This window comes from Polistes dominula, unplaced genomic scaffold, assembly GCF_049000335.1.
Source record: "Polistes dominula isolate Pdom_NZ unplaced genomic scaffold, Pdom_raw_medaka contig_77, whole genome shotgun sequence".
NCBI lineage: Eukaryota > Metazoa > Arthropoda > Insecta > Hymenoptera > Vespidae > Polistes > Polistes dominula.
In genome coordinates this window covers 6,317,658-6,343,145 of record NW_028301152.1, presented here as the reverse complement: position 1 = coordinate 6,343,145, position 25,488 = coordinate 6,317,658, and the positions used below count along the sequence as shown (strand labels likewise).

Sequence of the window (25,488 nt, the reverse complement as noted above, 5' to 3'; positions counted from 1 at the left end):
ACGTTGAGACCTTGTTCATGAAAATTTGTTAGAAGTTACACTAGGATTCATTACTGAAACTACAATATCGTAAAAAGTTCTTTTTCTTTATAATTACGTAAGTATTTTTTTCAGTATCATAAACTCATATACATATATAACATGTGTAGTATTTAGTCAATTTAAGAAGTTCTGAATTAGATAGAAATTTTTTAAAATTATCTATAATTTTGTTCATTTTTTGATAAATATTATGATTTTATTTAAATTATTAATCTTATATTTCATTTTGTGGAATTATAAATACAAAAAATGAAAATTAATTAAGTGAACTAATAACATAAAATTTTTAAAGAATAAAATGTATATTTTAATATATTCATGTTTTAATAAATAATACCATACAATAATTATAATAGTTATAACTGTTCCTAGATAAAAGCGGTGTTATAAAAACAGTATAATGATTATCATATATATCCGACCAAATCTTACACAGCGCAAATAGTAAAATTTTAGGTAATTTTCATATTAATAGGCTTTTTTAAATTTATTTATACGAATATTTAATTAATTTGTTTGTTTTAGAGTTAAAGTGAATCACATTTTGCGTACAAATAGCGCGCACGTATAAATGTATGTATACATGTATAATATATATATATATTTATATATATAGATATTTCTTTTTGTATAAAGAAAGAAAGGTTAAGTTTATCATTTCGTTTTTTTTTTTAGCTCATAGTCGTTTCCAAAATATTTCTTTTTTATAAGAAGTTGCACTTGCACTTACACAAACGAGATTTCAAAGATTTCACGATTTACAGATTTTCAAAACAAAATATTCATAAATTTTGTTTTTAATCCTTAATCTTTGTAAATGATAATTCGTAAGTTAACATATAGAATAATTCGATATTGAAAAAAGTATTTCATTAATTCATTACTAAGAATTAATACTATTTGAATAAAAGCATTAATGTCTCGTTTGTAATAAATGTGAATTACATTCGTTATCACAATACAGTATAGAATATACTGTTAATTTTGTTAGTCCCATTATATCTATACTGTATTTTAAATATGTATATACAAGAACATATTGGTAGAATAAATAAAATATATTAATTCATGAACTTAATAAACATTTTTACGAAAAATTACTACATACTGATTCTGCAGGTACACTTTCTAAAAAAATAAATATATCGTTCACAAATGATTTAAAATTAATCTAATAAAAATTCAAAAAATTTTATGCGTATACTTCGTTTTTAAGTAAGTAGAAATAAAATTTTTAAAGCAGTATCACTTGCACCGTAGATCACGTTTCTTTCTTTAATATAAGTATATATTTAAATATTTTAATATAGCACACATAAATGAAGAATAGCAATACTTTTTTTTTAATTAATTAGTGATCTACTACTTGGCACATTAATGTTGTTTAAAAAATTAATATAATTTAAAAATGAAAATTGTATTAACCAAAAAAATATAGCCCAAACATTCTAGCCATGCAAATGATACCGAAAATATTGATGAAATTCTTCATTCAGGGGTCAGCTTGGTTGATCTTCTACTACATGAATCTGTTCAATAATATTAACATTTTTATCAATGAAATTTTGTAGATACAAGTAAAAAAAGAAATAAAAAAAGTTAATTAAATTTATACCTCAGATAAAATTGCCCAATTTTCACTTTCACTATGCACAGTCAATCTGAGAACAGATATTTTTCCATATTTTCTATCTACCGTTCCTTGAGCAATTCCAAGAGCATCAAATTTACCTATTAATTTGCGAATATATTTTATTACAAATTCTAAACAAAATTTGATATAATAAAATAAGATATCTTCAAAATAAATCATCTTATTACCAACCTACAATAATATAACCATCTTCTGTTATATCATTACTATTTCTATCTACAGACATAAATATTTCAGGTAACACTTCAACAGTTGTATTATAAAATCTGTCAGACGGATGTTCAGGATTTCCACTTCTAAATAAGTACCTAAATTTAAATAAATATAGTTAATAAGTTGTTCAGAAAAAAAATATAATAATTCTTGCATAATATTAACCTTTTTATAAAAATAGAGTGTGAAAATTTAAACTTTAAGTGATCCCCCGGTTGTGGTAAAAGCCCCCAAAAGAATGATTCTCCTTTGTATGCTTTTTGTAGCGTATATTGTTTGTAAGGTTTTATTTGAGTTTCTACCAATGCATCAGGATTTTCATGAGCATAGTATAAAGTAATCTTGCCGAATTGTTTATCCTACGATTTAAAAATATTTCGATTACATACACGTCAACAGACAAATGCGCATAAATGATCAAATTCGATAGGGTACCTTAAGTTTTTGTACTTTCCCCTTCAACGAAGAATGTGTCCCTATATGTTGAAAAAGTGAAGGCTTATAGTGTATCCAGAGTTCTGCTTTAGCCATCTTACAATGTTTCTGGAATAATCAAACAGAAAATAATAAATAAAAAATAATAAAAATTAATTAATATTACCCTTTACACTATAACAACAAATGAGACTCGTTTTATGCGTTGCGAATCTTAAGGGTTAAACCCGCAAATATGGCATGCAGTTTCATGCGTTAAATCATAATGCAATAGTTAAAATTAAACTTACACTGTCTTTATCAAGACTGCAAACTTTAGTTGAAATTAAATGATCTAATAACCAATCTACAGGTTTATCGTTATGAAACATTAGAAAAAATTGGATTAACCATGGCAGTTCCACGCATTTAAATAACTTTCCTAAACAGCAAGAAAATATGTAAAATTAAATAACGTTAAATTTATATTGTTAATTTGTTTAGAATAATATGAACGAAACTTACCTATAAATCCCAATTGACAAAAATCCAATACAAACCAATTCTCTTTTGTGCTAATTTTTTGTAAAGCAAACGATTTCATGGTAGTTATAAAATTTTTTTTAGCTAAAATATCATCCTCTAGTTGTATGTAAAACATTCCTTTTGTCTGAGCATACGACATGAGAAATGCAAAATCCAGATTTTGTTTTGACCTCCAAATAACGCGTTGATGATCATCTCCTAAAGTATCTCGCAATTTAGATAAATCTGGATAATATGATGAAGATGGAGATATCACATCGATGACTCCAGTTTCATATTCATTTGGAAATCTAAAATGATTTAATAGTAGACAAGAGAAAGTGTTTTAGTTATTAAGAAAAAACGATATGTACATATATAAGATAATATTTTGTTAAATTGGTCAAAAGTAATAAATGTCTGTAATATTTCCATGCGACGTTAACAAGTGTAATAGTTTAAATATCAAACGTATATTTTGTATAAATGCAAGAAGCAATCTATTACTACGATAAACTAATCTATGATTATAGATGTATATATAAAACTCAGTTGCTACAAAAAGGGAGATATACAGACATATCCAAAACAAGTTCATTCAAATTCAGGTAGGTCGTGTAAAAAATATAGACTTACTGCACTTCTATTTGCTTTGCAACATACGTCACATAATCCATATCTGTCTACAAAATAGAAGAAAAAGAGCGTGTTATAATTAAATCAAAAGAAACAAATCTATTCTAAAATAATTTAAATATAAATATTGACTTACTTCGGCTACTAACACTACTATCAATGTATCAAGAGTTTCTGCAGGGCTCATACGATCGATTAAATTTTTTAATGTAGCCATCAAGTAACTTTGCACTTCTCTTTTAACAGTCGGTATACCTAATACCATGCTTACTCCAGAACGTCCTTTGCTTTGTATAAATGCAGGACGCAAACTATTCGGATCATTTAAAAAATGTGGAAGAAAATTGTATATAGATGGTAATTTAATATTTGTTATATTGGATGTACCATTATTGATCAGATATTGAAGATCAGGTATAATATGATTGCTTTCTACTAGTTGTAGCAATTGATGCGACAACAGATTTATTTCTTCCTGGCTACTTATATACTTGGCGTGCAAATGTTCAAGCTTAACTTGTAATTCAGCGATGCTGTTCTGCAACATTGTTTCTTCGTGTATATCCGTCGATGACAAAAGATTTAAAATGGCACATGGCACTAATACTATTGACAATATGATAATACATCGTCTTCTTACAGAACTCAGAGCTATGATATGAGACATCATTTTTATCTTAAACTACATGATGATCGTACTCATAATCTTATGCATAGAAGAAGGTCTTTTGTACAGAAACACCAAACAGTTGTTCAATAATATTCATATTAATTTCACTCACATTGCTATTCAAATATATACATATATACATTTATATATATGTATATGTACAACGGATACAAAATTTTATACATAAGTATATAACAGCTATAGATATATTTTCTTTTTTTCTTTATAATTCTATGTTTTTCTCAGCAAATATTTAAGGTGTTTCTGTCACGTTTTGTTAAAAAGACACAACAAATAACTATCTCAGGAGCACCTGCATATTTTAACTAAATTCCTTGCCTTATAATCTTCCTTTATTAAAAACGTTGTTAAAAAATTGAAAGATTAAATCTCTTATCTAAAATACGATTAGATATAATTCATGGAGAAATTTTTAAGTTCGCGATAACTTTATTTATTTCTTCAATTGGTTATCAATTCACAGGTGATCATTCTTTTTATACTCAATATCAAACACGTTTCTTATTCTGCATTTTTTCCGATTTGTATTTTGATCATTCGAAGATTAAAATATGTAACAAATATGTTGATCGATCGAACTTTCTTGGAAAAACTTGGTGAACGTTTATTTTGACGTTTTCATTCCTAACCAAGTGAGGATACATCCAGATACATCTAATCGTATCTATATATATATATGTATGTATATATATATATACATGTATACATATATATGTTCATCGAAAGTTAAATTAACGTGAAGTTCTTCTCCCTAAGAACAGGAAGAAAATACATATAGCATTTACGTATGTTCCGGAATTACAAAATAAATTGAATAAAAAAACTAATAAATTTTATTCAAAGATCTAAAGACCATTGGACAATTGTATTTTGACCACCTGAACATTCCTACTATCGACTACGATAGAAATAGAAAGTAATCGAATGGTCATGTGTTCAAAATAACCAGTTGATTGGTCTACGGTCATTTAAAAATGCCGCCGTTTTATTGCGCCAAATTCAAATCTCACTTTCTCTTTATATTTACATTTTGGTCAAATAACTCGTGCGAATCTCACATAAACGTTGTAAGAACATTTTTTATTTATTCGACGATTCATCAAGCATATTATAATTATTTAAACCTTTTCTTTTTGTACATTAATAAAATACAATATTTTCTGTTATGATTAAAAGTGAAAGGGGATGGTTGTGGTAAAATTATGGAAACAAATATTAACGTTATTTAAACTAAATATAACGTATTTTGAATGATTCTTCGAAAACATAATGAATGTCTTAAAAGCAGAGATTTTATATTGACGCAATTGTATTATTTATCGGAATAAGTTAAGTATACGCATACCAAGTTAATATGACATATAAACGAATCAAACGTAATTCCGGTATATCTAAATGGTCAGCCGATTAATCTAGATAGGAAAATGTTAAAGGTATATACGTCTTATAGATTACTACGTTATTTATTGAGTTAAAGCTACCTTGCTTTTTATTAGAGAATCAGCTTAGGGTTTCGAAAGATCAAATCACTCTCTCTCTCTTTTTCATTATTTACCTCATAAATTGGAACAAGTGATAGATACATGCATTGTTGTGGGTATCGTAAAACCACACGATTCGAGAAATGTATTTCGTACCGATTGAATTAGAATCTAAATAGAAATGATTTCTATTTCTTATTTGAATTACAAATCACAGAATGCATCATATTTGCAATTTACTTTGTATCTGAATATTAAAATAAAGAAATCAATCTTAATGTAAATATTTATTCTCTTATTTTAGGCTTAATGAAGATATAAAATTAAAAATCCAATATATGTAAGAAACATTATGAATATCAAAAGCAAGGACAATCACCGCAAATTACTTATGTTCAATGTCGTTTAGTGAATATTGAGTTCTTTATGAAGCAAGTGAGAGCAAAATTGCATGTGTATGTGTGTATGTATGTATGTGTGTATGTAAGAGAGAGAAAGAGAGAGAGAAAGAGAAAGAGTGGGGAAGGATAAACTCCCGGTCGATACCTATATAGGCAGGCTAAGGAATAAACGTTTCAGTGATGATGTCTCTTCTCTTAGGATTTACCCGTTGTTAAATGACACCGTGGGGTTAACTTGACTCGGTTCCAACTAACAAACTCCCTATCCCCCATAGACTGTAAATGTCTTATTGTAATCCAAAAACGCATTCCGCATATTAATATTACTTATGACGTTTTTTTTTGTTTAATTAAAAGATAAATTTCTAATAAAAAGATTAATCATCATAACGTACAAAATTTTATGATTTCTACGTTTATAAACGTCGATAGTGATTGTCTGACGATAAGAAAGAATCATCATCGTAGTGTTCTTATTTAATTTAGTGATTAGACGAGTAAACTCTAATAACATAGATATAACTATCAAAATAATAATATATAATCTTATTAAAACGAAGAAAATCAAGTGGTTTCTAAAGTGTCATACATTTTTTTGTTCATTTCGAAGACTTTTATTTGATATCTATGTCGAGTCGCGATAGATCTTTTAGCTTTTTTTCTTTCTTCTCTTTTTGCTTTCCTTTTGTTAATTTTTAAAAGAATATAATTAAATTGGAAAATCACGTTTTACGAAGAAAATGTCACCTCAAGAAAAACTTGATACAACGACCACCACTGGGTTGAATTTAACAAATAATACCTGTGACACTTTATCGCAGACTTCAAATTCTACAGATAAACATGGGAATCGTAAGAATTCAGGAAAGGATATTAAAAATCAACTTGCCAATGGAAAGGATATCAAAGAAATGGACTTCGACGATCTTTTACCTTACGTCGGGGAATTTGGACTTTATCAAAAGATACTCTTCATTCTGATGATACCATTTGCTTCGTTCGTTGCTTGGGTATATTTCTCTCAAATCTTTCTCACTTTGGTACCGGAAGAACATTGGTGCTGGGTACCAGAATTAGAAAATCTTACCGTCTCAGAAAGGTGAATATATCATTTTAATATCAATTTTATTCTATTAATATTTGTCATAAGATAAATTAAAATTTAATAAAAAAAAAAATAAAAGAAAAAAAGTAAATAAAAAAAATAATTAAATAATAAAATAGAATAAGAACAATTTGGAGGAACTAATTTGATCTTATATCTCAAGGGAAGAAAATTAAATTTACATTTCAAAATAAATTTTATACTCCATCTTTTCGTTAAAAATATTAGAATAAAATAAAATTAATTAAATAATTTTAATGAAACGAATTAGATTTGATCTCTTTCGAAGGTCTTCTTCTTTTTCTTCTTCTTCTTTTTTTTTCAAGTCTAAAACACTAATAATAAACTCACAGACGTTTTAGAAAGCGACGAGGGATAGATGGATTATTACGACAAAGCTTGAATAAATCTTTTTGAAATCTTGCCAAGGTATCTATGCGTTTATATACGTACTGTTGCACCGGCAAATTACGCCACGATCATTATCGATAGTTTGAGAGTACGCGAGAGTGCATTTCTTTGATATCTCTTTCAACGTTTAAATTTCTCCCTAACGTAAAATCCGTAAAAAAAAATATTTGAAACAGAGGACGTCATTTATATTTAAACATTTTTTTTTATCGTTAAAAAAAATCGTCGGTTCGTAATTACCAACAAACATGCACGATATCATTCGCAAACGCAAATAGTAATCTTGATAAAAAAAAATTGAACAATGTAAATATAAGAAAATTTATATCATTGTTAGTCACTCTTAATTGTCATATATAAATTAATTGTAGATAGAAAAAAAGAAGAAAGGAAAAAAAAAAAGAGAAAAACAACTGCGTTAAACTCGTTATCGTCTTAAAAAGTAATTAGAATAAAAAATTGTTCACATGAAATTTTTGTAGAATTTGTTATCTTTTACAAATATAACTTACTATTTTAGAAAAACAGGAAGTACAAAATGAAAAAATAAAATGGTTTTTCGTGGAAAACTAAACAATGGATCGAATGTCTATAATTTTCCATGATTAACCGGATGAAAGTTAAATTAATCGTTCTAACACGATAGATATTAAACTTTACAAACATGTAAACAAGAAAGAAAAAAAAGGTAAAAAATAATAGATTGAGAGTAGAGAAAGAGAGTGTGTCCTCGTCTTTGTTGTCAAGGGCTAACGGTAAACTCTAAAAATATATTTCCAATAAGATTTTATATGCATATTTTAATAATAAGTTTTAATAAAAATATTAAATTGACGTACGCGTTGCAAACAAATAAGTTATCAGACGAAGGATACATTATTTATAATAGATATAATAAAAAAAAATATCTTTGTGTCAAATTTACTATATCTCTTCCGCTTATTATAAATACGTTATATGTGCAAATATGTGCTTGCATAACGTTGATTATAAACTCGATAAAATCGATAAGATTACGGTACAAGGCACAGCATAGAATACTTCGAGATGTGTAGTATTATATTAAAGTGTATCTTCAATGCTCTCCTCTTTTTAATAAGCATTAGTCCGAGTTTTATTAATTTAATGTTATATGACTTAAAAATAAAAATTAATAACACAGGATCATTATCGCAAATAAAATACACGAAATACATTTGATTTTTTTTATCAATAAAATACTATTTTAATTTTGTCGTTAAAGTATCTGTACGATAATAATTGGATCATGCTCGTAACTATAATCGTAATTAATTAATAGATAATAGTTTAATAGTTAATTCTTTTTTCTTTTATTTTCCTTATCATTAAGACGTTCACTTCTTGAAGATGTTGTTGACATAAAAGAAAAAAAACGAATTCTTTACAAATATTATGATATTTTAATCACTATAATGATGTCGAACCTTGTGATATTCAAACATCACTGAAACTCACGGAAGAAGTATAATTTATACATCCATTTATTACGGTTGATTCATTCGCTTATATATAATTTTAATTGGTTTAACATTCTTTTTTAAAAATGTATAAAAAAAAAGTACATACGTGAAAGAAATCATCATCGATGGAATGAATAGATAATAACCAAGAAAGTTCATATAGTTTTTAAAATTTGCGTATCATTCGTTCACATTGATTACAATATGAACGTGAATTTTTTTGAATATTTGATTTTAAAATATATAACATATAATTCTTTGCTAATATCAAACAACCAAGAAAGTTCGTGAAAGTTTTAATCAATAAATCATGAAATTATACGGAAAACTGGAAACGGCACGTACATGCCTAATTATCTAATGAATACATGAATATAATCAAGTGTAATGATTGATTTATAAAAATAAAAAAATAAAAAGATTATGAACATCTTTTGAGATGTTTTTTTTTATTACTGAAAATCATGTTCACTGTAGAGTTTCAATAAAAATGTAGTCACAATTTTCCAAATGCAATAGGGCAATATAACCAAACAGTTTAATGAATTATTTTATTGTATTTAATCATAGGAATGGATTATTAGTGATTATTCACATGATCGTTTACCAATCATTTAGACGATCCTTTCTTTAACGATTCCTTCGAAACGGTCTTTTTCTTATTTGGTTAAGTGACCAAAGATAGGATAATGTTCTCCAGTGGCAGATGGGGAACAGTCTAGTTTTCACTCTCAACTCTTTGAAGATAGAAATATTGGTGCGTTTGGCCATTTAAAGCATACGAAGCATTCAGCGAACACAACATTTCGAAAGCATCTACAGGGTGTATCAGAATAACTATTTCTTTAATAAAATAAAAGTTCATGTAATTAAATATGTTTTTTACAATTAAACTTATAATACTTTAGAAATAATTTTACCATTTAAAAGAATAAGAAAAAAAAAGAAAATTAACGAAAGTTTTATTTGAGATAAAATGAATATTTCGAGAATTATATATTAAATAATATAATGAATAATAATTTATTATATTTATATTGTTATTTTTGTTAAAATCATTTTCGAACTTATCCAATATCTAAGAATGAATCATCTGGATGTTTTTAACATTTAATTGTTCAAACTTTTTCTTTAAGAACGTTCGAACTTTTTCCATAGATTGATTCATGCTTAATCATACTCAATCGAAGATAATAAAAGAAAAATAAATTAACTTCCAACTAAGGCAACTATTTATAAAAGATTCCAACTCCTGTTCTTCCGTCTTCCCCAATTAACTTCTATTCTATTCCAATATTAAAAACAATGGTTGTACAGTAATGACGTAAAAGTAATAAATAATTAGTGTGATGCAATAATATCATAAATTTCTTTGAATATGTTGGAGAAAACAACTTCTTATTGTTCCTTCTTTTTTCTATCTATGTTAATAAATTAATAATTAATTGCATTTCAATAAATATTCAATAGTATAATTGAAATAATCTATCTTTCATAGAAAAGAAAAACAAACGAAAGAGAAATTGTTTATTTCTAGAACGAGCATATCATTTATATTCAATCAAAAATCACTAACTTCATTTTTGATAATATATGCAGTTTACATTGCTTAAAATTTTATAAACAACCCCAGAAAAAGTTAATTATACAATTTATTAGGGAGAATTTAAGCGTAATAGAAAATATTAACAAAAAGCATACTTTCCCAAACCTGATGTTTTCTATTAAACATTTATTTAATGAATAATAATTTAAATTAACATTAATGTTTGTTAGTGTGTCTTTTGCTTGTGAACATAAACGATATACAAACCTTATATACGGTTATTGTAAAATCTTCTTCGCACTCTCTTCGTATTTTTTTTCTTTTTATTTTTATTTTCATTTATCGACATTCTTTTGAACTTTTTACACCCCAACGAACATCCATTATTATAAAACCAAGTAGAAACGGGAATGTATTGAAGGTATGATACTTGCGCGTTCGACCATAGAAAGTGTCGAAACACATTGTCGAGGCCTTCGCTAACTATAATCCCATTGACCTCGCTTTAACTGCATGTTAACTAACAACATGAATGCAATTTTTCCATGAATTTTTTTATCTCATAATACCTACAAATACTTTTACATGTTAGATAATAACATGCATTTACATTTTAAAATCTATTTTTTTCTTCTTATTATCTTATAAGAACACGTGCAGGTATTTATTAACATAAATGCATATATATATATAAATATATGTCAAACGTATTATCGTAAAATGTGCATGATGTATTTTTTAATTTGCTATTTCCCGGTGATGATTTTAAAAAGTTGACTTGTTAAAATGTACTCTTCTATTATTCTACTTATGAAATTTAATGACAATAAACGTTCTATAACATTATTATCTAAATTTTTAATGCAAAAATCTTATTTAGAACAACTTGCAAGAATTTATTAACAATATTATGTAACATTTATAATTATTCACCTTTCTCAAAGTGTTGGACAACATTCGAGAAACGAGTTGAAAACAACTTACAAGTATATGTTAAATGAATCGATAAACTATGGCGTATATTTATACTTTCGTATAAATTGAAAATGCATCATGCAAAGAATTGGAAGTTTTTAAACAATGTGTCAATCATATTAACACTAATAACAATATTATTTCTAAAGATTTTGTAAATTTCCATTATTTTTTTAAACGAAGATTTGGTGATTTTATACGTTTGTTTTATATGATTCATTTATTTGATACTTTTCTTCTTAAGAAACCTTTTACTCGTCCTGTGCATTCCATTAAATAATTGAACTTGATCAATTTACAATTAAATATGTAATCTCGTTCTAATGTTATTATTATTCCTATAGAATAAATTTACTCGATTGAGAATCTCAATTACGCATTCCTTTGTGTAGCTGTAGGTAGAGCAACAGCAATAACAAAGAGAATAATAATGATCCAATTGGAATTTGTCGAAGATAATCTACACTTTTATAGATCGATAAGCTCATATGTAATATATAACGCGTAGATGATTCTAAACATTCATATACAAAGTGTCCCGTAATTAATGGTACAGACGAGTAGGGGATGATTTTATATGAAAAATTAGATTTAAAATGTAGAATAAAATGTTATCAAATAAAATTGAGAAAAATAATTGTAATGATTGACCCGAATGACCTTGTTTTTTTATGATACGCGTTGTTACATGATTTTTATTAAAACTATTCGAAGTGGTTACATTACAGTTACAATGCAGACTTCCAAACATCTTGTCATAGATCTTTTCAGTCGTTCAAAAAGTACCAGGTGTTATTTGAATTAGTCAACAACTGTTTTCAATACGACGACATAGTAATTTTTCAGCATTGTTTGCTAGTCTAACAGTTAATAAAGTTATATGAATTATTGAAAGATAAAAGCAGATATAATTCGGAAACAAGATCATATCGGGTTCATGATTATATGAAATTTGTATCTTATTTTGAAATTATGTCTATACGTATTTTGAAACATCATATATAGCATAACAGAAAACGTGTGAAATATTCTCATGCAACATAATAATATTTCAAAGACACGATTTTGATATAATAGGATAGAAAAATTGCATAAAAAATTACGAAACAATTTATACGCTGCTGTACCAAGCACTAATAATGTACGTAAAATAAAAAAGATATCTATATATATACTGTAATGCAATAATTGATTTAATGAGCAATGCTTAATTATGATCATTTCGATATAAAATCAAAGATAAATAAATTTTGCAGTTTCTCATAACACGGTTATTATATAGCATATTACTAATTATAGCTACATTGTAAAATAATTTTCTGTACTTCATATTAAATGAATTAAAATAAAAATGAATTAAAAATTTTTCAGAGTCGCATTAGCAATACCAATTGGAAAGGAAGGTTATTCAAAGTGTACCATGTACGATGCTAATTACACTGAGATTCTGTCAAAGGGTATAAAGGTCAACGATCCAACGTGGTCAATAAAAAAGTGTCAGCACGGTTGGGAATTCAACTACACGGAGATTCCTTATTCAACTATAGCAACCGAGGTTAGATATTTCAATAGATATGAAACTGAAAGACTGACGTAGATCGATACTAGCAATATTTTTCTTTCTTTTTCCTTTTTTTTTTCATTTGCCCTTCAATATACGGGAAGCATTTAGAAAGTTATAGTCATTCAAGGAACATTATTAATACAATCAAGGGCATATCATATTATATCTGCCATTGCCCTTGTAAAATTTCTTTGAGAAATCAAAAAGGTTTAGGAAAGATTAATTCTCAATCTATTATAAAATGATCGTTGTCTATATAATAATAATTTCCTATATAAAAATAGCAAATTTTTTGAACTTCCACGTATTAGTGTATAAATTATTTCTTGAAATTTTGCATTATGCAAATATTGTATCTTTGCGTTATATTGTTAATCTTTTATTTTATAAATTATACTGAATGCAATATAATTATATATAAATTGTATATGCTAATTTTTGTTGCAATTGTATATGTTGAATGAGATATTTGCGAAACAATTTATAAAATACTTTTTTGTCTCACTCCACTATATAATTAAAAATATAAAAATTGTTATTATATCCAGCCTGTAATTTGTAATATTAATTTTTTGATCACAGTTTGAATGGGTTTGTGACGATAGTGCTTTACCAAGTACAGCTCAGAGTATCTTCTTCGTTGGCGCCATTTTTGGTGGATTGATATTTGGATGGATCGCTGATAAATATGGTCGAGTACCAGCATTGGTTGGAGCAAACATCATTGGATTTTTATCAGGAGTAGCTACGATTTTTGCAGGAAGTTTCTGGGAATTTGCCGCTTGCCGTTTCTTCTTTGGTTTTGCTTTCGACAATTGTTTTACTATGATGTATATATTAGGTAATTATAATTATCTAAAAAGAAAATCACACATAATTATTGAAGTGAAACTTTTTTGATCGCGTTGTAAGTTAATTTTTCAAGGTTATGACTAAAATAAGAACGTTATGTGAACAACTCTAGCCATAAAAATATAACGCAAAATGTGATCATTTTAAAGAGGGAGTAGTTCATATCATATTATCGACTACATAATTTTTAATAAGAATTTCATAAGGAAGTTTCACTTCTAATGGCTTTATTTAGTGTGTCTTATGTTTAATTTTTTATATGTACTGATCATTTTTTATTTTTCGTGTAGTTTTGGAATACGTCGGACCAAAATGGCGTACATTCGTAGCGAACATGTCGATAGCAATTTTCTTCACCTTCGCCTCTTGTGTTTTACCTTGGATTGCTTACTTTTTGGCCGACTGGAGAATGACCTGCTTGGCAACGTCCGTTCCCTTAATTTTAGCTATATTGTCACCTTGGTTAATACCGGAAAGTGCAAGGTGGTTGGTCAGTCAAGGACGTGTAGATCAAGCCATAGGGATATTGAGAAAGTTCGAACGGATCAATGGTACCAAGGTTCCTGATGACATTTACAAGCAATTTCAAGTAGGATTTTTATTTTATTTTAAATTGGATATTTCTTGACGAATTTAAATGCGTTTTCTTATATGTCTTATCACCACTTATAGGAAACCTGTGCTAAATTGCATAAAGAAGAAGAAGCCGACAAATCTTATTCCGTCTTAGATTTGTTTAAAAGTCCACGGTTACGTAAGATTACGATCTTATTCATAATAATTTGGTAAGATCATTGAACAAAATTTTCAAATTTATTTAAAACGATTAAACTTCGATTCTCAAAGAAAATCATTTTTTAAATAATTCAAGGAAAAACTTCGAAATTCACATATGTATTTTTGAACAATCTTTGGATAATTACAGAATTCTTCGATCGACGAATTGTATATAAAATGACGTTATATTTATCGAATCTTTGATCAAAGGATGGCGATCTCTCTGGTGTTCGATGGTCATGTGAGGAACGTTGACAATCTTGGTCTAAACGTTTTCGTCACGTTCACCGTTGCTGCAGCTACCGAATTACCAGCTGACACATTCTTGACACTCGTCCTTGACAGATGGGGTAGAAGATGGTTAGCATGTGGTTCAATGGTGATATCTGGAATCTTCAGTATCTGGGCTTGCGCTATTTCAAACAGTAAGTTATCCTTTAGGAATATTCATTTTTACATTTTACCAACTACCGATTACTTTTCCTTTTACTTTTTCCTTACAGATATTTATTCCGCCACTCTTGCTATATGTGGTAGATTTTGGGTAAACATTTCCTACAATATAGGTTTGCAATACGCAGCTGAAGTTTTACCAACCGTAGTACGTGCTCAAGGAGTTGCACTGATTCACATAATGGGATACGTCGCCAGCATTTTAGCACCCTTCGTAGTTTATTTGAATATCATTTCTTCGATCCTTCCATTGTTACTTTTAGGTATCTTTGGAATTTTAGGTGGTCTCTTAACTCTTTTCCTACCAGAAACGTTAGACAAGGATTTGCCGCAAACTTTGGAGGATGGGGAGAACTTCGGTTTGAATCAAAAAATGTGGGATGTACCCTGCTTCTCAAAGTTAGTATACACAAATATTCAACCTAATGTTACTAATTGTTATTCATTTTTTTTCTTTTTTCTTCTTAATCCAGGAAATCGAAAGAAAAAGAACCCCCAGCACCAGAAATATTCCGATCATTCAGCAGAACTAGCACGAGGATTTCAATGAGAGCATCCCTTCGTGGCGAAGTGATGCGAAGTAAACTAATTCATAGATCCAGCATGAGGTCGCAAAAAACAACAAGTCCGACAGTGGAAATGGCTAAGTTATAGCGAACAAAGTCCATGTCATTCGTTTGATTCTTGCAAATTGTGATACCGAAAGTTATTGGAGTTTTGTCCGAAGCTTCGATAATAATATCGGTAGAAAAAAATGCATCGAGTGACAAATTTGTGAAAAATTGACATTATTCAAAATAACAAGTATGAACATTAAGAAGTTTTTAGAGAAAGAAAATTTTTACTGATAACTGAAGAGAAATTTTGTGATTCTACATAAAAAATTAAGTTACAATTGTAAAATAAACAAAACCTTATATATATATATATATTATATAAACCTAACAAATGTTATTCTACATTTTCGACTTAATTTCTCATATAGAATCACCATCTGCTTACTTATACCGTCAATTACTTTGTATGTATATCCATATACATATATTTATTCATTTACATGCTCTTATCTAGAAATCATTATATCATCATTCATTTATCATTAATAGAATTTATTGTTCTCCGTTTACTATTTAAATATTTAATATATATGTATATATAATAATAATAATAATAATAATAATAACGTAAGAAATAGTTTTAAAATATTTCGTTACAAATAACAAACATTAGGATTGTATATAAACTATTAAATCGAAATCAAGTTGCGTGGAAGATATCACATCGCTCGTTTGATTAATTAAAAGAAATAATGTACTAATTAGACATATTATGTTAAATAAATATAAATCACAATATTGTATAACCCTATCATTAGTGTTTGAATACATATGAGTTATCTTAGATAAAAAAAAAAGAATTAATATAATCTATCATTATATTTACTATTGATATTAAAAATAATAAAATAATAATATATTATAAAATAATATAATTTGAATCTATACAATGATTACTTGTTTACTCTCCCTATAAAAGTATATATTACCTTAAAACTAATAATACTTTGAATATTTTAATGGAAGCCCTCAAGATATATATTTAGAATTGTACTTCGGATTTTGTTTCAGATTACCAATTATATCTGCTTAATTTTAACTACTTGATAATTAATGCCTTAAGTTTCCTATACACACGTATTTAATATCAACAAAATCATCTATGCCATGACTAGATCCTTCTCTTCCCAATCCTGATTCCTTTACGCCCCCAAATGCAGCCTCAGCACATGATATTAATCCTTCATTCACTCCCACCATACCAACTTCCATCTTCCTTGCTACTCTGAATATCTGGGATATATCTTGCGAATAAAAATATCCAGCTAATCCCACGGGAGTATTGTTAGCTTCCTTCAAAACGTCTTCCTCTTTATGAAATTTATTAATAACAGCAACAGGACCAAATATTTCTTTATTATATATTTTCATATCTTTAGTAACGTCTGTGAGTAACGTAGGAGCATAAAATAATGGACCCAGCTCAGGTAATGGTTTTCCACCACAATGTACTTTTGCTCCCTTGCAAATTGCATCTTGAACCAAATCATCAATCATTTTCAATTGGCTATCTTTGATAAGAGGTCCATGAGTGATACCCACTTTGCTACCATCGCCCATTTTAATTTCACTGTTAATTTTAACTAAATATTTTTCAACAAACTTATCAAATACTTCTGCTTGTACAAAAAATCTATTTGCAGAAACACAAGTTTGGCCTGTATTACGAAACTTGCTTGCCATTGCCCCAGTAACGGCAGCATCCAAATCAGCAGAATTGAAAACGATATATGGTGCATTACCTCCAAGTTCAAGACTAAGGCGTTTCATGGTTCCTGCGCACTGTTGATACAAAATCTTTCCAACGGCAGTAGAACCAGTAAATGACACGACTCTCACTATAGGATTATCGCAAAGTTCTTTACCAACTGCAGCAGAATTTTTAATACTTGTTGTTAATACGTTAAAAGTACCAGTAGGAAAGCCTGCTTTTTCTGCGAGATCGGCTAATGCTAATGCAGTGAGCGGTGTATCCTCAGATGGTTTAACGACGCAGGTACATCCAGCTGCGAGAGCAGCACCTGCTTTTCGAGTGATCATTGCATGAGGAAAATTCCATGGCGTGATTAAAGCAGATACTCCGACCGGTTGTTTCAATAAAAGCAATTCCCTGTTATGAATGGGAGCTTGAAGGACTTCACCATTAATGCGCCTTGCTTGTTCAGAAAACCATTCAATAAAAGAATTTCCATATTTAATTTCTGCCCTAGATTCAGCCAACGATTTACCATTTTCCTTGGTTAAAATTTGTGCCAAATCTTCAGAATGTTTAACCATAAGATTATACCAATTTCTTAACAAATCACTTCTCTCCTTTGCTGTCGTTGATTTAAATGTCTCAAATGCCTTAGATGCAGCATCGATAGCTATTTGAGTATCATCTTGATTCATATCAGGGACATTTGTAATGACGCATTTGTCGACTGGATTTAAAACTGGAAATGTCTGACAACTCTTTGCTTTTAACCACTTTCCATCGACATAAGCCTGGTCTCTCAATAAATGTAATCCACGGTTAGCAACACTTACATTCAGTTTTATTCCTCTTAATGAAAGCATTTTAATCTGTCTAAAAAAAAATAATAAAAATCTGTCAACAACAAAAAGTTTTATAAATGTTAATACATTGATGAAACAATTATTTAACAAAATTTATAAATGTACATATTTAAACAATATTATAAAATGTTTATAAATAATTTATTATCAATATTATTTACCTGTAAGTTTAGATCAATAAACACTTGATAATAAGTCACGTTTAAACTTTAGTAATATATCAATAAGGTAATCTTTTCTAAACAATTGTTTCTATACGAGGTTAACAAAGCCGAAAGACTACATCAACGTTTGAACTTCCTATATCAATTGCGAACATTAACGTGATAAATTGATCTTATATAACGCAACGTGGCTCTCTCAAAGTACTTTGACATTAATCCTTTTTCATCCCCATTTTGAGATAATGGCGATGGTGTCGCTGACAATTGTTGTTTTTTAGTCAATAATAAAGCCGGTGTCGAGACGTGTTTGTTTGGTTAAGTCATATATAAAAGAAGTGAAAAAACATATGAAAGACCACAAAAAGTATGAGTAGCAATACAAAGAGAACTATCTACGTTGGTAGGTTAATAATTGCTAAATATATTCATTCAATGATAATAACGTAAAAAGATAAATATATATGTATATCCGATAACAACTTGACTAACCTCTTTGGACATTTGTAATCAAAATGATTTTATTTGTTGATAATTTTTATATAACTATATACATTCTTATCTTATATAGGTGGTTTAGCAGAAGAAGTAGATGAAAAGGTATTACATGCTGCTTTTATACCATTTGGTGAAATTATTGATGTACAAATACCATTAGATTATGAATCTGAAAAACATAGGGGATTTGCATTTATTGAATTTGAAACTGCTGAAGATGCAGCTGCTGCAATAGATAATATGGTAAGTTTAGTAATTACTGTAAAATTGTATTTTTTATATTTAATTTTGTCTTTTGGATATGAAATAAAAATAAATTTATAAATATGCATTATTAATATATTGTTGTGTTTACCGATAAGATATTGATCTAATAATATAAGAACAATTGATACTATTGTAATTTATCAACATTGATTAACAGAATGATTCCGAATTATTTGGACGAACGATAAGAGTAAATATTGCTAAGCCTCAAAAGATAAAGGAAGGCTCATCAAAACCAGTATGGGCAGATGACACTTGGCTGCAAGAACATGCAGGCGAAACGCTTAAAACCGATGACAACTCTAAGACGGATGATACATCTCAATCTAAAAAGACTAAGAAAAACCCCCAAGTTTATTTTGATATCAACATTGGAAAGCAGGAATTGGGTAGAATTATTATGATGCTAAGGGCAGATATCGTACCAAAAACTGCTGAAAATTTTCGTGCGCTTTGTACTCATGAGAAAGGTTACGGATATCAAGGCAGTATTTTTCACAGGATTATTCCAGATTTTGTATCCTTTTACTTTTTTAACTTTTAAAAATTACATAATTTTGATTAATGTAAAAATGCATTGGTCCTTAATGAATTGCATGGTAGATGTGTCAAGGAGGAGACTTTACAAACCATGATGGAACTGGTGGAAAATCAATTTATGGAAACAAGTTTGAGGATGAAAACTTTGAATTGAAACACACAGGACCAGGTACTTTGTCAATGGCAAATTCAGGACCAAATTCAAATGGATCACAATTTTTCCTTTGTACGGCACGCACAGATTGGTTAGATGGGAAACATGTAGTTTTCGGTCATGTCCTTAGTGGTTTAGATGTTTTAAAAAAAATGGAAAAATATGGGACACAATCTGGCACCACGACTCAAAAAGTTGTCATATCAGCTTGCGGAGAATTAACGTAACAATAAAAGATAAATGTTATTATTTCAAGAAATGTTGTTTTCTTTTTAATGATTCTGTTTACCCGAGCATTAAAATTTTCACCAAGTTTTGATCATTAAAATAATTATACTTTTTTTGGTAGGGACTGTCGAGCTTTCTTTGTTATAAAGGTTTATCCTAATACTATATACTTATAAAGCATTATTTTATAAAATATATTTTTCAATAATATATGAATTTTTTATAAATTAATGTTTTAATCATCAGTAAAAAAACGCCTTGACTGCGAAAGGTTAAAACAGTTAATAAATTGTTAAAAATTATTCAATATATAAATCATTATCTTGTATCATTATTATTCCCAAATATTCTTCTATAAACATTTTTCTAAAAAAAATACTGTAATAATCCTCGATAAATAATCATCGGTAAGATATTAACATTTCAACGTTCAAATATCGCGCGCTAAAATAGATTCTGTTATCTCACCAATGAAAATACGTTGTATCTTGATTCTATTTTTGTTAAATTATTGCGAAGATATTTATGATATTTATCATTTTATTCAAATAACTACATGATAAGAGAATTAAGTCTTTACCAAAAGCAATGAATTAATTACAACAAATTATAATTAAGATTACACATTTTACTATACATAGGTAATTAATTTTCCCATCACCAGCTATAAGATCCCCACCATCAATCAATATATTTACTAATTACTTAAATGCATTGACTATTATTTGATACTTATAATGAAAAGCAAATGTTATATAAAAAAATAAGATAAGGGAATTCTTTTTCCCCAATTTATTAAAGCATATAAGTTGGAGTGCAGATCATATGTAACTTATAAGCCATTAGTTACTTAACTATTTTATTTATTTCCTCTTTTTTTTCGTTCAAAGTATATGACTATAACACATGTTAATGATATTATAATTATCTAATAAACGTATAATAGTGAAGAGTCATTTGAGTGATTATATCGGTCAAAGTCTGAGTAGAAGTTTTTACAACACAGAATCGTGATTTCAAACGTATTTAAAATGTTGCGCACAGCTGCAAGTCAAAATCTACGAAATTTTAGTGTCAACACACAAATAAAATGCAGACGTCTGGAAGGCAAAGTTGCAATCGTTACTGCATCTACGGAAGGGTGATTAATTATTTCATTTATTTCGTATAAATAATTTAATAATTTATGTATCTATGTAAACTTCAAATACCAAAATATTTGTTAGCAATATATTCATCGTTCGATGTCATTTAAATTGCATTAAAGATATTGTTTATAACATTGTAATTGAAAAATAAAATATTCAGGATTATAAAGTCAATTTTTTTATAGGATAGGATATTCTATAGCAAAACGTTTAGCTCAGGAAGGTGCAAAAGTTATGATCAGTAGCAGAAAAGAATCCAACGTTAACAAAGCTGTGAATGAATTACTTCAAGAAGGTTTATCCGTTGCTGGTACCGTTTGTCATGTTGGAAAAGCCGAACATAGACAAAAATTATTCAAAGAAGTAAATAAAAATAAAAACTTACATGTAAAATATATTCTTTACATAAGATTATTGAGAATAAATAACATTATTTTAGACAAAATCCTTGTTTGGAGGTCTGGATATTTTGGTTTCTAATGCAGCAGCGAATCCACAAGCTGGACCAGTTCTAGACAGCGACGAGAATGTCTGGGATAAAATATTTGATGTTAATGTTAAATCCACGTATTTACTTATGAAAGAATCTTTACCTCTTTTAAAGGATAGTAAATCACCATCGATAATTATTGTATCGTCGATAGCTGGATATCAACCATTCGATGTAATTATTTTTATGTATTTAAAGTTTTATTATTATTATTATTATTATTATTTATAAATGATCCCTGTACATTATGATTTAACACGTTAAACTGCGTGCCATATTTGTAAGTAAAATTGGTGCTTCTTATGTTTGATCCGTAAAGCATATCACAAGTCTCGCACATAGTTATAGTTTTTGAAATTAATATAGAATATGATTTAATTATATTAGTTAAATCATTATAAATATTCTGTTTTATATCATTTCAGTTGCTTGGAGTTTATTCGGTTAGCAAAACAGCATTATTAGGGCTTTGTAAAGCTTCAGCAACTAATTTAGCTTCATATGGAATTCGAGTCAATTGTATAGCACCTGGTATTATTGAAACCAAATTTTCACAGCCGGTATGTTTATTTATTTTTACTATTCAATAATGATGGAAATAAATTTCATATCTTTATTGCTTTATAGTTGTACCAATCTGAAACAGCACGTCAAATATCTTTGAGCATGATTCCATTTAAAAGATTTGGAAAGCCAGATGAGATTAGTGGTGTTGCTGCCTTTTTAGCAAGTGAAGATGCGTCGTATATTACTGGGGAAACAATTGTAGCTAGTGGTGGTATGCAATCAAGGCTTTGAAGAATAAACATGATGTGAATACATTTTTTCATCTATTGATAATTAAATAACAAATAATTAAAATAATCAAATATAAGAATTTATCTAATATTTGTTAAAGTTATTTTATATATTTTTATAAGATGTTGGATATAAATAAAATGTTGGATATTTAATATACGATCTATCTACTAGTTGCATGATCAATTTTCAAGGTATTTGAGTGAAAATAAAATGAAAATACATATTTGCAATTTATTTGAAAAGTATATATGTTTGTATATACATCTATATATATTTTCTTTAAATTTAACAAGAAATAAATTGTATAAAGAAATTGAAAACATTTTTGCACGTAATTAACATATATCTAATAATAATATATTATTAACATATTAATATCTAATCGTATCTTAAAGTTTTTATTGCTGGACGTATATATGCGTCCATAATATTCAAAGGATTAATTATACCGCAAAGTTATTAAACACAATGTTTTAATTGCTATTACTATAATACTTAAATAGTTATGACAATAATATTATTAGAAAAGAAACAATCAATTTTGCAACTTATGATAAATCTACTATTGAAAATATTATCTTGAAACAACGAATAATAATACTAACGTTATATTTAATTTGTTTTATTTTAACAGCGTTTCAAAATGCCTTTGTAGATCTAGAAGATTTATAAAAATATCATCTTTACAAACATTCTTCTCGTGAATAGATTTATTTCTGTGATTGATCAAAAGAGCATTCCATTGTGCATTCTTTGCACCAAAGTAATCATTATCTATGGTATCGCCAATATGTATTGCTTGTCGAGGTACAATATGTACTTGTTGATCTTTATTTGATAATCTTAAAGCTTCGATGAATATAGATTTATCTGGCTTTTCTTTACCGAAATTATACGATGTCAATACGAAGGAAAAATATGATCTGATCTTGAGATCGATCAAAATAGTTTCCAATCTTACATCAAAATTGGATATCACTCCTAATACTATTCTGTGTTTATGAAGATATTCGAGCAATTCGATTGTCCCTGGATATGTATGCCAACACTTACTTGTGCTGTAGCATTTTATCAGGGCACTAGCAACCTAAGAGTCGTAAATAATATTATCTATAACAAGTCTTTTATAATAATGATTATTATTAATATAATGCATCACATTTAAATCGTCGATTGTCACGCACGTTTTACGTGTTTTATAGCTAAGATTTATTATTCTAAGATAAGATATAAGACGATATAAAATAAATGGTGGTCAAGAACGACCCCCCTAAGGCCCCACCGAGAGAAAAAACATCGGTCATAAGCGATCATCTTGGTAATTGATATCGCGTTAAAATAATCTCTATTTCAAATAAAATAAATTGTTTTTTTTATTTATGTATTGATAATGATGAGAGTTCTACTTTTAGTTTTTATTATTACAAAGAAACAAAGAAAATGATAATGAGAAAATTATATGAAAATTAATAATAAAATATTAATGAAACATATTTTCAATCAACATCGAATTATTACGTGCATTCTCTTTTTCAATGTACCGATCATATAAAATCGCTAAACCTTGTTTTTTTACATCTCTTTTTAACAGTCATTGAAATTGCTTTTTTTATAAATATAACAATTTAAAAATATATATTACGTATTCTAAACGTTAAATGTTTACCTTATCAAGAATCGCATCAGGAATGTTTTTATTTTGTTCTTTGAATACATTATGAACAATCGTTTTCCACCAATTTTCCCATCCAAGTCCAGTATATTTTCCATATATTGGATGTTCGATAGCGAGCTGTCGGAAATTAGTTTCAAAACTTCGCGCCAATTGATGCGGCTCGATTGATAAACCATATTTACATCCAATCTCGGTATAATGTTCTTTTAACTTTGTCATTAACAATGTTCCGGTAACATCGAAAGTTATTAATCTTGGTCTCACACGATTCATCGTATTTTAATTACAATGGTAATAATATGTTTCTAGCGTTCAAAGATCACTTTGATTTAACAGAAAAAAATAAAAAGAAAGCAAAAGAATATTTTTATATTTGTGTTATGATTTTCATTTTGTTTGAAAATACTATGCGTTAATGTTAGATATAAACAATAGATTTTTCAATAAAACAATAAACATGAAATACACGAATAAAAAATCGATTTAAATTCAAAGACTGACCTTTATTCTGTCAATCATTATCGTATTCTTATTTAGAAAAAAAGGCCATATAAAGTAATACAAAATCTTTGTTAGCAGTGTTCCTTGTTACACTTGCATCTAAATACATAGTATGCGCAAGCTTGCAATAACACGATCGTGATGCCATCTACGGATAATGGCGGAATGTAAAATTCAAACACGGTTTATATACGATTACTAAATATAACCGAACGAATTCATTTAAATAGAAATAATATAATACGTGTTTCGAATAAATTCTTCAATAATCATTATATCACGATTATTCATTATTTATAAAATTATAAAATAGTCATCCTTAAATGTTATATATTTCACGAATGTTGTTGCACGTATTATATCTTTTTTTCCTAAGAAGTTACATATTTAAAGTATATACATTTGTATTTACTTGTAATATGTAAAATAATTATTCTATTAACACAGTATTGCATCTTTAAAATTATCTAATTTATCATTTTGTTTTACCACATTATATAAAATATTTTATCTTCATTATTGTTTGCTAATATTGAGACAATAATGGATAAATATAGATAGAGTTATACTCATTTTTTATAATAATATTATGGATTATTATAATTAATAATTATTTCATAACAAGAAT

At 27.8% G+C, this 25,488-nt stretch overlaps 6 protein-coding genes across 9 annotated transcripts; 3 read left to right on the top strand and 3 right to left on the bottom strand.

Annotated features, from left to right (window-relative positions):
* Positions 1–322: 322 nt before the first annotated feature.
* Positions 323–5,076, bottom strand: Mgat4a (alpha-1,3-mannosyl-glycoprotein 4-beta-N-acetylglucosaminyltransferase a). Of its 2 annotated transcripts, XM_089177946.1 has the most exons (10): positions 5,029–5,076; positions 3,621–4,022; positions 3,485–3,531; positions 2,849–3,159; positions 2,635–2,765; positions 2,345–2,452; positions 2,075–2,268; positions 1,868–2,004; positions 1,658–1,773; positions 323–1,571 (listed from the first exon to the last, which is right to left on the bottom strand). In XM_089177946.1, the coding sequence occupies exons 1-10, from the start codon at positions 5,059–5,061 to the stop codon at positions 1,542–1,544; spliced, it is 1,509 nt and encodes a 502-aa protein (XP_089034072.1). In that variant the 5' UTR covers positions 5,062–5,076; the 3' UTR covers positions 323–1,541. The 2 variants fall into 2 exon arrangements, with proteins under 2 accessions (XP_089034072.1, XP_015172219.1); XM_015316733.2 differs by lacking the exon at positions 5,029–5,076 and having other exon boundaries at positions 3,621–5,015.
* Positions 5,077–6,216: 1,140 nt separating this feature from the next.
* On the top strand, positions 6,217–16,590 carry LOC107064276 (organic cation transporter protein). Of its 2 annotated transcripts, none has more exons than XM_015316731.2 (8): positions 6,217–7,156; positions 12,947–13,130; positions 13,722–13,980; positions 14,282–14,580; positions 14,664–14,776; positions 14,979–15,193; positions 15,272–15,620; positions 15,695–16,590. In XM_015316731.2, the coding sequence occupies exons 1-8, from the start codon at positions 6,798–6,800 to the stop codon at positions 15,873–15,875; spliced, it is 1,959 nt and encodes a 652-aa protein (XP_015172217.1). In that variant the 5' UTR covers positions 6,217–6,797; the 3' UTR covers positions 15,876–16,590. The 2 variants fall into 2 exon arrangements, with proteins under 2 accessions (XP_015172217.1, XP_089034071.1); XM_089177945.1 differs by lacking the exon at positions 6,217–7,156 and adding an exon at positions 10,106–12,716.
* Positions 16,591–16,783: 193 nt separating this feature from the next.
* Ssadh (succinic semialdehyde dehydrogenase) lies at positions 16,784–18,700 on the bottom strand. 2 transcript variants are annotated; one of them, XM_015316739.2, is made up of 2 exons: positions 18,559–18,700; positions 16,784–18,428 (listed from the first exon to the last, which is right to left on the bottom strand). In XM_015316739.2, exon 2 carries the CDS (start codon positions 18,395–18,397, stop codon positions 16,889–16,891), a length of 1,509 nt encoding a protein of 502 aa, XP_015172225.1. In that variant the 5' UTR covers positions 18,398–18,428; positions 18,559–18,700; the 3' UTR covers positions 16,784–16,888. The 2 variants fall into 2 exon arrangements, with proteins under 2 accessions (XP_015172225.1, XP_015172226.1); XM_015316740.2 differs by having other exon boundaries at positions 16,784–18,407.
* A 121-nt stretch (positions 18,701–18,821) lies between these two features.
* Positions 18,822–20,276, top strand: LOC107064282 (peptidyl-prolyl cis-trans isomerase E). Its single transcript, XM_015316741.2, has 4 exons — positions 18,822–18,961; positions 19,130–19,299; positions 19,481–19,840; positions 19,927–20,276. Exons 1-4 carry the CDS (start codon positions 18,928–18,930, stop codon positions 20,242–20,244), a joined length of 882 nt encoding a protein of 293 aa, XP_015172227.1. The 5' UTR covers positions 18,822–18,927; the 3' UTR covers positions 20,245–20,276.
* A 502-nt stretch (positions 20,277–20,778) lies between these two features.
* Positions 20,779–22,838, top strand: Dhrs4 (Dehydrogenase/reductase 4). Its single transcript, XM_015316742.2, has 5 exons — positions 20,779–21,386; positions 21,579–21,756; positions 21,833–22,057; positions 22,309–22,443; positions 22,511–22,838. The coding sequence occupies exons 1-5, from the start codon at positions 21,277–21,279 to the stop codon at positions 22,679–22,681; spliced, it is 819 nt and encodes a 272-aa protein (XP_015172228.1). The 5' UTR covers positions 20,779–21,276; the 3' UTR covers positions 22,682–22,838.
* Positions 22,839–23,258: 420 nt separating this feature from the next.
* On the bottom strand, positions 23,259–25,287 carry LOC107064285 (rhythmically expressed gene 2 protein). Its single transcript, XM_089177949.1, has 2 exons — positions 24,351–25,287; positions 23,259–23,771 (listed from the first exon to the last, which is right to left on the bottom strand). Exons 1-2 carry the CDS (start codon positions 24,630–24,632, stop codon positions 23,307–23,309), a joined length of 747 nt encoding a protein of 248 aa, XP_089034075.1. The 5' UTR covers positions 24,633–25,287; the 3' UTR covers positions 23,259–23,306.
* Positions 25,288–25,488: the final 201 nt, after the last annotated feature.

What these genes read in the sequence shown, in the direction of transcription:
- Mgat4a (XM_015316733.2), bottom strand. Translation starts at nt 4,154, where the DNA reads ATGATGTCTCATATCATAGCTCTGAGTTCTGTAAGAAGACGATGTATT. An exon ending in CACTCTATTTTTATAAAAAG is followed by an intron (nt 2,005 to 2,074) that starts GTTAATATTATG and finishes ATTTAAATTTAG; the next exon opens with GTACTTATTTAGAAGTGGAA. An exon ending in AGATGGTTATATTATTGTAG is followed by an intron (nt 1,774 to 1,867) that starts GTTGGTAATAAG and finishes GCAAATTAATAG; the next exon opens with GTAAATTTGATGCTCTTGGA.
- LOC107064276 (XM_015316731.2), top strand. Translation starts at nt 6,798, where the DNA reads ATGTCACCTCAAGAAAAACTTGATACAACGACCACCACTGGGTTGAAT. An exon ending in GGCTTGCGCTATTTCAAACA is followed by an intron (nt 15,194 to 15,271) that starts GTAAGTTATCCT and finishes TTTTCCTTACAG; the next exon opens with ATATTTATTCCGCCACTCTT. An exon ending in GATGTACCCTGCTTCTCAAA is followed by an intron (nt 15,621 to 15,694) that starts GTTAGTATACAC and finishes TTCTTAATCCAG; the next exon opens with GAAATCGAAAGAAAAAGAAC.
- Ssadh (XM_015316739.2), bottom strand. Translation starts at nt 18,397, where the DNA reads ATGCTTTCATTAAGAGGAATAAAACTGAATGTAAGTGTTGCTAACCGT.
- LOC107064282 (XM_015316741.2), top strand. Translation starts at nt 18,928, where the DNA reads ATGAGTAGCAATACAAAGAGAACTATCTACGTTG. An exon ending in AAAGAGAACTATCTACGTTG is followed by an intron (nt 18,962 to 19,129) that starts GTAGGTTAATAA and finishes TATCTTATATAG; the next exon opens with GTGGTTTAGCAGAAGAAGTA. An exon ending in CTGCTGCAATAGATAATATG is followed by an intron (nt 19,300 to 19,480) that starts GTAAGTTTAGTA and finishes ATTGATTAACAG; the next exon opens with AATGATTCCGAATTATTTGG.
- Dhrs4 (XM_015316742.2), top strand. Translation starts at nt 21,277, where the DNA reads ATGTTGCGCACAGCTGCAAGTCAAAATCTACGAAATTTTAGTGTCAAC. An exon ending in GACAAAAATTATTCAAAGAA is followed by an intron (nt 21,757 to 21,832) that starts GTAAATAAAAAT and finishes ACATTATTTTAG; the next exon opens with ACAAAATCCTTGTTTGGAGG. An exon ending in CTGGATATCAACCATTCGAT is followed by an intron (nt 22,058 to 22,308) that starts GTAATTATTTTT and finishes ATATCATTTCAG; the next exon opens with TTGCTTGGAGTTTATTCGGT.
- LOC107064285 (XM_089177949.1), bottom strand. Translation starts at nt 24,632, where the DNA reads ATGAATCGTGTGAGACCAAGATTAATAACTTTCGATGTTACCGGAACA. An exon ending in CTGATGCGATTCTTGATAAG is followed by an intron (nt 23,772 to 24,350) that starts GTAAACATTTAA and finishes TACGACTCTTAG; the next exon opens with GTTGCTAGTGCCCTGATAAA.